General features: G+C 41.5%; 1 protein-coding gene across 1 annotated transcript; it reads left to right on the plus strand.

The window, feature by feature from the left end:
• Positions 1-1,762, plus strand: LOC119344204. The gene has a single exon (XM_037614758.1). The coding sequence runs from the start codon at positions 117-119 to the stop codon at positions 447-449; it is 333 nt and encodes a 110-aa protein (XP_037470655.1). The 5' UTR covers positions 1-116; the 3' UTR covers positions 450-1,762.
• Positions 1,763-13,296: the final 11,534 nt, after the last annotated feature.

Here is a 13,296-nt window from a genome sequence, read left to right on the forward strand (position 1 = left end):
AACCAATCTCCCGGCCCCGAGAGCCGAGAGGCTGAGAGGTCAAGAGTAGGCTGAACCCGCCCACACACACCCATCGTTCCTCACCAACCCCTCCACTCGTCTATCACCTCACGATCATGGGCAGGTCACGGGTGGAAGGCCTCATCCCCTTCATCTACAAGGCCATCAAGGACCACCGCCGGAGCAGCAGCCGGGCCGCCTACCGGGGCGCGGAGGCGGAGGACGACGTGGACCTCGGCGACACGGACCAGAGGCGGCGCTGGCTGGAGCAGGAGCTGCGGTCACCGCTCAACGCCGCCGCCGCCCCGGCGTCGGCACAGGGGCACGGGCGGAACCGGTCGCTGGAGGAGCTGGCCGGCCAGGTGGGGCTCTCGCCGGGACGGCGGCTGCCGCTGCCCAAGGCCAGGAGCGTCCGCGCCTTCGCCTGCATCGGCGCCGGCGCCGCGTGACCGCCGAACACGTACGTGCGTGCTTACGCGTACGCGTAGCCGTAGTCCGGTAGATGCGTGCTTTCGATTCATGCTTTGTGTGTCAAGTGCAGCAGTAGTACAAGTTTTGGTTGAAGCTGTGCATACTAAGGATGGCAATGGGTAGGGTATGGGGCGGGTAGAGCAATACTATACCCATACCCGTGTAGTTAATGGGTACAAAATTCTATCCATACCCGTACCCGTGAGTATGATACTTTACCCGTACCCTTACCCGACGGGTACCCAAACCCATTGGGTACCCAATGGGTAGATCAATTAGTACACAAGTTATTCACAATTTTACATTCATCTATAGCACATTTGATAAAAAAAACAATTGATCTCAACTAAATAACAAATAGCCGAGTACATGAAAATTATCTCAATTTAAATTGACAATTAGTAAAAACTTAAACATAGGTCCATAGGCTCACAACAGAACTTTAACATAGGTATACTTGTGATTGTGAATCACGGGTAAGATTCACATGTCGGTATTAAATGGGTAGGGTATGGGTATATCCATGGGTAAAAGGCTATACCCGTGCCCTACCCATGAATTAACGGGTAGGATATAGGTACTAACCGTGGGTATAAAATTGTGCCCATACCCTGCCCATGCGGGTACGGTACCCGCGGGTACCCATACTCATGGGTAAAATTGCCATCCTTAATGCATACGAGTGATTTAGTTCTATTTCTACATGACATGAGTTGGAGATTGTAAACCAACAGATACTTCTCGTTTCAATTTTGTTTCACAAGTCCTCGTGTTATTCTTAGAGATATAGCCACCACTTAGCTTGATACTAGCAAATATGCCCGTGCGTTGCAACGGAAGAAAAACTATTAGATTATGCACGTGCAATAGATATAAAAAAAATCTGAACCAAATGCTAGGATGAGATAAGGACTTTTAGAATGTAATTTCATAAAGTATGTCTGGGTGATGTCATGACGAGATAAGGGACTTTTAAAAAGTCATTTTAAAAATAAAAAATGTGATGGTCTCATCAGGATTTGATTTTCTAACGCGTCATAACGAAAAAAAATGTCGGTGATAAAACTGCATTGATGGACACTGCATGAGCTAGACCGATGAGTGAGTGCCTCGCCTTGCCCTAGCGTGGCGGTGTTTAATAATTAGTAATGTGGTACAAAAAAATATAGCTGTGTATGAAGGCAAAATAGAAATTTAGTCATTTTTATATAGCTTACAAAAATTAACCCTTAAAAAGTTGTGTCAATTTTTGAGGGCTCAGCGGTGTACAAGACATGGAAAACCTTTTTTTTATCCAAATCGAGGGACTAAATACAATCACGAAGCGCCCCCTACAGATCTCCTGCGACGGTTCATTATGTTTATTATTTATAGATCTATTTTAATTTTTGTGAACATATTCCAAACTTTAATGGACATTTTTTAAATTCCCCAATATGTTTTTAATACTGGATTTTTTTAAAAAATCATGAACATTTTTTATTTCCTGAAAATTTATTTAAAACCGTGATAGTTTTTTATAATACGTGAACAATTTTTTTGAAATCATGATCATTTTATGATTTTACGATTTTTTTAATTCACAAACAATTTGTAATTTTTCAAGACTTTTCTTGAAATATTGTTTTTCTGGAAGTCACGAATAAATTTAAAAAAGAAAAAACTAAAACAGAAATAAGAACGTGAAAGGCAAAAAATGAAATTAAAACAGGGGCATTGCAACCTGCAAATGGGCCGGCCCATTACCGTGTGCGGGAGGAGTAGGCGCGCTTGCGAGAGGAAAAAGAAGAGATAAAATGGGCCGCCGTGTGCGGGAGGAGTAGGCGCGCTTGCGAGAGGAAAAAGAAGAGATAAAATGGGCCGGCCCATTACCGTGTGCGGGAGGAAAAAGAAGAGATAAAAGGTGGCCAGGCTGGGGATCGAACCCTGGCCTCTATAGTGGAAGCGTGCGGCGCTGGCCACTGTGCTCAGTGTATCTTCGTGTTATAGTGGGGGATCTCGGCTTATATAAACCAGAACCAACAGTGCGATGCGTGAACCCTTTTTTGTCACTTACGGGTGGCGTTGATGGGTAAATTTTGTCAACTTTGAGGGTATTTTTTATGATGTATGGAAAAAACCCAATTCTTAGGTAAAGATATATTGCTGAGAAAGGCTTATCTTTTCCGTTGCTTCATTTTCTTTTTGCCGGAAAACGTTGGTTCCAACCAAGATATATTGCTGGATGTTGTTGCTTTTTGCTAATTTTTTTAAATAATACATTTTTTATATAAAATTAAGAAAATAATATATGATTTTAAGAAATTACAAAAATAATACGACGTCGGCCTCCTGTGTGCCGACTGGAGCCAGTCAGCCAGCAGCAAGCCGAGTAGGGCCCAGTCGGCCATCGATAAGCCGATTAATGGCTAGGCCACCTGGCGCACGGTGATGCAGTCGGCCAAGGGGAGGCCGATAGGCCGGCCAATCGGCTTCTGGTAAACCGATAAGTGGCTCGATGGATTGGCAAACCCTATTTGACGCTCGTTGGCGTCACAACGTTGAGCCTTCGCTGAGGGGAGCGTCTGGTTGGGCCGGCCCACGTACGGGATTCGTGTTTTGTTCGTCCGCTGTTCCTTTTTCCTGTGCTGTTTCCTTTGTTTTAGGTTTTTTGCTTTCGATTTTCTCAATGTTTTGTCCGGTTTTCAGTGGTTTTGTTGTGGTTTCTTCTTTTGCATTTTTGTTTTGTTTTTCCTTTCTGGTTCTTTCATGTTCTTTTCTCTTTTTTTTGTTCTGGTTTTATCTTTCTCTTTCTTTTCTTTTTTCTTTTCTTTTTTCTTTTCCTTTTTCGTCCATTAATACTTTAAGAAAAAGAATTATCTTGTTTTTTGCATTAATGCTTCAATATGATAAAAAAACTGTGTTTCTTCTGTTTATTTTTACATTTTATTTTTTTGTGTATTATATAAGAGTTCATCTTGTATCACAACAATGTTCAGCGTGTATTTAACAAACGATTCACTGTACAATAAGAAAATGTTCATTGCGTATTTAAAAAATGTTCAACATATATTACAAAATGTTCAATGCGTATTTTCAAATTGTTCTATGTATATCACAGAAATGTTCAGCGTGTAGTTTCAAATTGTTCAGCGTTTATCACAAAAAGGTTCAATGTGTATTTTCAAATTGTTCAGCGTATATCCCAAGAAGGTTCAACGCGTATTTAAAAAATGTTCATTGTATATTACGAAAATGTTCAATGTATAATAAAAAAATGTTCAATGGTTGGAATTTTTTTTCGATCTGTCACTACATTTAGTTCTTTAAGAACTCACGCAGAATACTAATCATTGTGACGCAGTAGCTGAAGTGGTGAGGATTCCTAACAATCTATCGTATGGTTGTGTGTTCGAATCCCTCACATGTCGTAGTTTTTGGGATTTTTTGTACTGCCTCACCGTGACGTCAGGGAATGGGCCGGCCCGTTCAGATCGCGCTCTGCGCGGAAGCTCGTGTTTTTGACGCCCACGAGCGTCAGCTAGGGGCTCCCCGATGGATGGGGTGCTGCGTGTGTGTGATCGATGGATGGCCATGCAATACTGAAATCAATCAGCCCATGTACTAGTTAAGCACACATACAATATTGGAATCAATCAGCCCACGTACGCAGCCATTCATCGATCACACACGCAGCACTTCATCTATCCAGCCACTTATCGGCTTACCTGAAGCCGATAGGCCGGCCTGTCGGCCTCCCCTCGATGGCCCAGCCACTAATCGGCTTACCGGTGGCCGACTGGCCCCTATTCGGCTTGCCGCTGGCCGACCAGCACCAGTCGGCTTACAGGAAGCCGACGCCGTATTATTTGTGTAATTTTTCAAAACCGTATATTATTTTCAAATTTTATAAAAAATGTATTATTTTAAAAAAATTAGCTTGCTTTTTCTTATGATGAAACCTATGTAATAATAATAATAATTTAAAAGAATGATACGGACCATGACCTAACAAGCGAAAATCAAACCTGATTAATTAGCTTCTTCTTCGGCCAAAACATCAAGCACGTCCGCCTGTGATCCTCCACAAGCCTGGATTGTGAATTTATTCGTGTGATTCTCATGTAGCACGGATATTGCGAGGGTGCACACAGCACACTACATGTGTTAGAAACATGAAGAGATTTTCCAGTTTTTTCTTTCTTTTTTGAGAAATGTTTTATTTTTCTTTATATTTTTTAAAAGATTCCTTTTCTTTATATAGCCTTTTTTTGAGATTTTTTCTTTATACAGCCGTTCCGGTGGTGTATGCCCCCGGCAAGCCCATGAGGCTGTAACATCGGCCCACTTTCTTCACTATCAAGAAATGCCTAACTAGGCCAACGGGCGAGGCAAATGTAACGGAAAATGTATGGTAAACGATCTCAGTATTGCATGGCCATCCATCGATCACACACGCGGGGCAGTACTGCAAACGACGGTCGGCGAGCTGCAACCGTCATAGGGGATGCTACAACCGGCGACCGATGAGTTGCAACCGACAGAGGGCGATGATACAACAACAAGCTGCAACCGTCATGAGGCCGTGCTACAACCGGCAGCCGGCGAGCTGTAACCGGCATGGGACGGTGCTACAACCGGAGGCCGGCGGAGCTGCAACTGCCAGTTGCCGTCAATGCTGGAACCAGCAGCGGCAAAATCTATAACCAGCGGCATAAAAAGCTGGAACCAACCAGGGCATTTATTGCGACGATGGAGAATGGGTTGTGTTGTCGTCGTGATTTTCCTGGAATCGACAATACAAAAAGTTGCGATTGTGTGGATAGGAAGCTATAATTGACGAACAAGGGCGACACGCGTGACTAGCGACACAACGCTGCAACCTGGAGGCACCAATTTTTTTGCCTCGACCCGGCAATAGGTTGCACTGTGACCCGGCAATGGTTTGCACTGTGATCCGGCAACGAGGGCGACGGCGGTGGGGGAGGGGTGCGAGCTGCTACCGGTGGGGCGTCAGGGGTGCTAGCATGAGGAAGGAGACGAATTTGTGGGGAGATCTAACAATGTGGGGCACTTGAATCGGTAGCCGTGCGGCAACCGGCCGAAAATTATACAGTTGGTTCCACTAAAAAGGATCCAACACTTTGAAATCTAATAAAGAGAGGCCATATGAGAGCATGCGTGATCCAATGATAACAATTTTCTTTCTACCAATCTAAAGCAGAGCAAAAGCTTGAAGATGAACATTTGGCCAGCTAGGCGACATGCTTTTATTTGGAAGGTTGTGCATATTTCTCATGATAAACTTGAGAAAAGAAAGATGTACACTCTAAAAGATATAGATTCGAGCTGTAACTGTCTCTATATAGAAACTCTTAGTGTCCTCTTTTAAAAGGTTTGCAACTGAATGCTACGAGACAATCTGCATCACTTCTCAAACGGCACGTAAAGCGAAAAGTGTGTGACGTGAAATGCATGCAGCAACGGCCTAGGAAAATTTTCTAACAAACATGTTATTAAAAGTCCTATTTTGCCCCTATGTCTCCTTTTAAAGCCTGTGGAGAAAGACACCTCAACGCACAAAAAGTCACCAAATATAGCACAAATTTTTCTTGGAGGTTCTTATCTAGGAGTAGAAACTAGTGAGCGGCTAGAGATGTCACTCTTCTCACCACCACCACCACCACCACCACCATTGTTGGTCACACCATATGGGTCAAGAGGAGGCAGTGATTCGTCCGTTTCAATCGATCCTTACGTACCATTGATCGTGACTTTGATCATCATTGCAGCCCTCATGGTTGCCTCTTTGGCTTTTGCAAATTTATGTGTTAAGCGTTGGGCATTCTTCAACAGTTCATATGGTACACAGTCATTCGTGAAGCAAGAATGTGGCATGTGCACTCGTGAGGGCACCATTGATGTTGCTTATCCTGTGAAGAAGGGTAATGTGGAGAATGCAACTTTAGAGGAGTTGGTGGAGTCAGATCCACCACAAAACGAAGAGGATGACGAGGATGGTTCTTCCGAAGAAGGTTTTTAAGACATCAATCAATCTATGTTTTACTTATCTAGAATTTTCTAGATATTATGTTATGTTCCCTTGATGCTTTGTTCAAACAGATTTGGATGTGTTTTGAAAGTTTGATCCTAGTGGTCCAAAGGATAATAAATAATATGCATCTCTTAGATTGTTGTTATGTATATACAGATCTCACTATTGTTTAGGTTTTCGTGTTTTTCAGCTCTTGTAGTTTTCGTTCATGTATTGGTCGGTTCATTATTCCGTGTGAGCTTCGCGCCATTTTTTCACGCTTGCCTTGAGACTTGAACAACCAAACACACACCAGAAATAAGTTTGAACCGTTCATGCACATAAGCCTTACCCAAAAATTATTGCTCACGTCGTCCTTCAAAATTAGAGATGTTTTTAATCGGCATTATGTAAGCAACATATTTTGGCACTTTACACCCATTTGTATGTACTGAAATTTTGGCACCCATTTAGCAAGTCTTAGCTTGCTTCCACAATGCTAAAAGTCTAGCATTTCACTAATTTATGCCACTTTTCCTGAAAAAGTATTTCATTTAATTTGTACATTTCTACTGTATTGTTCATGCATGTGCACATGCATTTTTTGGCAACTGTAGATTCTCTTGTGTGTCTTCAGCAAGTGCCGGTGGGTGAACCTTTATTTGCTGCTTGACACAAGTCGAACATATAACATGCAAAAAAGCACGCAAAGTATATAACCCACATACTCATATATATATAACCCGCATACTCCTGTGAGTTAAGATACAGACGACAAAAAAGCACACAATTTTCGCATAAAGAAACGAGAAAATTTTAGGATTATCTCCATCACTATTACCTCTTGTAAGGCAAGAGCATCTACAACCAGCCTCCTCAAATTCTCCTTAAACGTTCGCGGACGCGCCTAGTCAGTGACTGGATAGAAGAGAGAAGACAAAAAGTGACCCAAACGGACCACTCGTATCATTCCTATATGTCTGGGTTGTCTGCGAACCTTCATATTGAGAAGATTCTAGGGAGAAAATGAGGGATCGCGGAAGCGCCTGGTCAGTCCGCCATGTAGGACGCGGTCCAACCCAACCTTTTCACTTTCTTTATTCATTCTTTTCTTTCTTTCTCTTCATCTTCACCAATCACGTGCAAGTGACGTATATATAAAGGAAAAAAAAAAATGAGGAGTATGGCTGCATGGACTGGCAAATATAAGGGCTCAAAATGGACTCGCCCAGTTTCAGAGACCCGACGTGTCCACGGGCGTTTAGGGGGCCAGATTTGCTAAGTCCGGGTATAGGTTTAACCCCGCAAAAAAAAATCCAGGTATAGATGCTCTAACATACGGACGACAAATCTGTAGGGTTAATATGGACTTTTACCTTTATACAAATAAGCAAACAAATTATTATGCCATTACAACATGGTGTGGAACTAGGAAATATATCATGCATACTGCTAATATTTCCATGTTACGTCTTATTTTCATCACACAAAGTATTTAACCCGCATACTCATGTGAGTAAAAACGCAATTTTTGTATTTTAGTTAATTTTGAACTTTTGGAACATTGTATACTTTCAGACACAATTTCAGTTTTTTCATGGGATCATATAGTTTTTTACACGAGTAAGAGTGAAATAAATAGAAGTTTGACATGATAGTATGAATTAAATATGTATTCTTTTTTTTGAATAGTTTGGATTGCTTACCACATGTGTCATGTGGTAATGTGTATTTTGTAATAATGATACATGATTAGTGCAAAGTTCGTATCTATTGAAAAAAAATATGATGAACACAAAATGGTATCCACTAATAAGGCATGCCTATTATATATGTAAGCCATATTTGGTAAAAGAATGTCATCCAATAATAAGGCATGATTGTTATATATGGAGGCCATGCATGCCTATTATATATGGAAGCAAAATAAACATATTCATGAATTTCCTTTAAACATAGTGAAAATAGAGGTTAAAATCATTTAAACATTCATTTTTTGACAAGTAGTTGCTTTAATTGGATTATTATGCATGATCAAATGTATCCTTAATGAATGGAATGTTCAGATTGAATATTTCTTTTGAGATGGACCATCTTAAAACTGCTCTAACAAAACACTCCATTGGTCAACTGCCTTTTTACAAAGAGAAAATATGGTAGCCATATGATGTTGAAATTTCTCGTATGCGCAAAGCAAAAAGATGTACTTCAATGATGCAATATAGAGAAAATGAGATTTTGCAAAACTGTGTGATCTATCTAGTGTTGATTACGTTCCATTAACCAAGCTCAACTGGATACATACTTCACGATAAGACACGTTTTTGGAACTACGAAGGTAGAGTTCAATTTTCATTGAACTAAAACATAGGTCCTTATATATCTTCACACAAAACCAGAGTATTTTGCTCTCATATAGATATATTTTCATTTGTTTAAGAAATTTTGATGGAAAACGGTGATGAAGATAATTTAATTTGAGGTTCAAAACAACTCTGCGTACAATTAGTTTTGTACAACACTTCTACATGAGACATTGAATAGATGTTGCATGCTATGGGCCAGTTCTTTTGGCAGCTTAAAAAATAAGCCGCCTTTCTTATTCATTAGGGCTTCTAAAGTAGTTATGGAATAAATAATTTAGAAGTCCCAAAAAATTTAGGGTCGGTTTAGTTTTTTAATTTGGGGAGAGACAACTTATTTTTAAAGCTTCTCAAAAGAACTGACCCTATAACTCACAAACCGAGACATCTCTAATCCTACAAGTGTAGGACGGAATTTTGTCGTGTGCATAGCATTGTTGTTTTCAGGTTATCTTGTCCTCTAGGGATACTAGTGTGGCAGCTTTTAACTGGACAATAAATTACTAAAAACCTCCATAATCAAGCAAGGTCTAATATATACCATCCGGTTGCACTTTTGACATAATGAGACCTGCAAATCATGGCCGAGGGGAAGTATCAGGTGCTCCAAACACTCATATGCTCCCACGCTCCAATGTTCGAAAGCTCAAGATGTTCCAAAAAAATCAAATCTTTTTGTGGATGTTCACAAGACATATGTGTACATCCCTATAAAGTTCAAATTCAAATTTAAAATACACATAGATAAAAAATACAAATCCAACATGAATAGTGTCACAAAGGGACAAAAGCAAAAAACAACACTATTCACATCCAGATTTGTTTTTTGTTTTGTTTTTCAATGTATTGAGAACCTTCACTTTTTTTTTTAATTTTTTGACACATCTAACTTTGATTTTTTTTAAACATGGGAGCATACGAAAGGTGGGAACAGTAGATATTCTCCCTCATGACCGGCATGGCATATCTTTTGTGGACAACACACTCAAATGGTCTCTCTTTCTCTCTCTCTCTCTCTCTCTCTCTCTCACACACACACACACATTTCCACTAGCACCCTAATCCCCCTTTTGTCTATGTTGGTGTCGTTTCCCCACTCATGCCCCTTCCACAGTGTTATGTATCCCTATATGAGTCCTAGGGGATCTTCTAAAACATTAATTCCTACTGTACTAGAGAAGCACTCTGAGTAGATAAGAAATGATTCCGATGGAATCCGAAGAAAATACTCAGTGAAGGAGCTTTTCTTTTGGGACAAGACAGTATGAGAGCAAAGCTCGGAGAGAATTAAGTATTGACGTCCAAGGAACAATGTATATACATGTGAATTTAAGTCCACGACAGAGGGGGAGCGATATCGCTAGATCTACATACAAGACATGCATCATCTCACGCGAGCTACTTTATATCACATTTAGATTAGCACGACCCTTTGAATAACCCCAATGGGGGCTTGGACCTATGTATATTGTGTTCTATGTTTCTCTAATCTCATTGAAATTAACCAATAGGGCCCTTGTGTGCCCTACACATCCTTTTAGATATGTCTACCCTAGTATATATGATCAACGTAAATCATTTGTCAACAATGATGTGATCAACACATCTAGACTATCTTGAAGAATAATCCTTGTCATGGTTTTGTCACGGCAGATGTCCTCGTGAAAGGACTTAAACGTGAGTCCATCACAACGGTGACTAACTTGTCGGGGTTGAGCGGGACGAGAGACACGGAATTACCCAGGTTCGGCCCCTCATGGTGGAGGTAAAAGCCTACGTCCTGCTTTATGTTATATTGCTTGAGTATTGATTACAAGGGAGCGGATTCGCTTGACCTAGCTATCGATTGATTGTAACCTGTCTATTCTACACCGGGGACTCGCCTTTATATACAGGTCAAGGCCTCCGGCTTACAAGAGTCCGGGTCGGGTCATCTTTCATGACCGATCCTAACTCTAAGTCGCCTTTCCTTTCACTGCAAATCACCATCGGGCGGCTTACACTTCTCGGCCACGCATCATCTTCTGTCCTTGGGCTCAATCTGGCCCACTTGTAAGTCGCCTCTTCAGCCCTACGCATTGGTCACCTGGGCTTGTCTCAGGCCAGTCGTATTGAGTCGCCAGCGGTCTAACCCAACCCCTTTAGGGCGGGTTATATCCCCAACATTAGGCACCAGATTGATTTGAACTTGTTCATGTCAATCTTCAATCTCTCTGTCTGGTGAGTCTTCTTTTTATTCCTTTTTAATCTCAGTCTTGAACATCTTCATAACCCGCCATGATAAAAGATGACGCCACCTTCGCAATTTCAGGAAAACCTCCATGACATCATAACGAATCTTCGTATAAATGTATCATTCCAAAAATCGAGGCGCCCCTTTGTTGTAGAGTTTATTGTGCCTCCTCGATTTTCACACTGGCCATTTAGTGTTCCCTTTTTTCCTTATAAATAGGCATGAAGGGCCCCTCTTTTTACTTTTTACCTAGCCCTATCCGCTTCTTCTTCTTCCTCGCGAGTCTCTTCGCAACCGGAGCTTCACCGCGCCTGACGAGCTGCGCTAGCTTTCCTCAGTCAAGGTCGCTACACTGCTCCATTGCCGCCTGGGCTCAGCGGCACACCTCCTCTCTCCTCCATCATCATCAGGTACTACTTCCCTTCTTTCTCAGATCTACATTAGTTCATCTGAGTTCGTGGAGTTCATCGGTGTTCATCCCTTTCTTAGTTCATTATACCTTGGAATAGATCTTATTTTTGGTCCAAAGCATCATAGAAATATTGCGGTAGCAGTTTTGACACCATCTCGTATCTTAGACAACTTGTACTCTATCTAGAATTAATGGGCAGCCTGCTAGCTCTTCCATCGCCACCCCTTAGGTTTAGCAATTATTTTTGTTTTCTGAACTGCCCGTAGATCCATAAATATAGTTGTTTGATTGTGAAACTTGTTTATCCCACACATAGTAGAATTATCAGCAATCCCCAATTTTTTAGATAACTCACCTTGCATCTTGGGTGGCTTATCAATATAGCTGTAACTCGCCAATATCTCAGAAGTTGCTTCTTTTAATTGACTCGCCATCACTTAGGATGGCTTATCTTCATGCTTATCAAATAACCCGTCATGTTCTGATCTTGCAGTTTCCATCGTTCTTTAGGAGGCTCACCATGACAAAAACCACCCTCTGCAATTGGGGTCCTTCCCTAGTTACCGACATAATCCTTAAAGATTTTGTGGATCAAGGTCTCTTGGTGACTCAGGAAGAAATTGGTTGGCGTGTCAGCCAAGGAGAGAATGTCTTCAATCTTGGTGAAGGAGAAGTGATAGTCTTCACTGATCATATCCTCAGAGCCTTCACTCTGCCCAGGTCAAAATTCTTTCAAGACATCTTGCACTATTTCGGCCTTCACCCTCAAGATATAGGCCCTAATTCAGTAACAAACAGTTGCCACTTTCAAATCTTTTGTGAAGCTTATCTGCAAGTAGAGCCTACTGTTGCTCTCTTCAAGGAATTCTTCTATATAAATCGCCAAACTGAGTGCGCAAGTGGTCCGACTCAAGAATTAGACGGAGTCTCAATCCAGAGACACAAAGACGGCTGCTTTCCTGCAGCCACTTTACTAAGCCACCCCAAAGGATGGGTAAAAACTTGGTTCTACTGCAAGAATATTGCCCTAGCAATGAAAACCCTCTATCGGGTTATCGGGCTGATCGCCTCCCTATCAATTTTGACCCGCCAAGCAAAACCCTTCTAGATGAACATACTCAAGCACTCCCATACTATTCGAGAGTGTCAGATTTGTTAGCCAATGGATTAACTAGAGTTGACTTAGCCCGCTGCTGGGTCTCATGGAAAATTCTTCCTTTAAGCCGTCGGCCCCGCTTAATGTATGAATACTCTGGCGAGCCAGATGATCCTCAATGAAATAGTTCTGATAACTTTACTGTTGAGGGAATTTTTCAAGCTGTAAACTCTTTACTTGGGGAGTCTCAAGAGAGTTGTAACAAGATAGGACGGTTACCATTCTTCAAACTCAACCCGGCCCCAACTGTAAGTATTATTTTTATATTCAACATATCCTTGATTTTATTCTGTATCTTCACTTATCAATCCTTTGTTACCATATAGCCCGACTCTGCCTTTTGGAAAAGAAAGATAAAAACTGTTACGGCCAAGACCAGGACCGGCCCAAAGTCTAACAAGAACAAGCCAGTTGTCGTAGCTGAGCCGGCTACCATGGGTGGGTCAACTGACACCGACAATCAATCAGAGGTAGAATTTGATTCTCTTGGCCGACTCTATGTTGAATTAGTCGATGCTTCTTACTCTTAGGATGAGGTTGCAACAAGCCGGGCTGATAACCCTGAGGTAATTTCTATCTCTTCTTGCTCAGATTCATTGTCACCAAAGAAAATCAGGCGGGTCGTCTGGAAAATCACCTTTTCTCATC

This window comes from Triticum dicoccoides, chromosome 1B (assembly GCF_002162155.2).
Source record: "Triticum dicoccoides isolate Atlit2015 ecotype Zavitan chromosome 1B, WEW_v2.0, whole genome shotgun sequence".
NCBI classification, from domain to species: Eukaryota; Viridiplantae; Streptophyta; class Magnoliopsida; order Poales; family Poaceae; genus Triticum; species Triticum dicoccoides.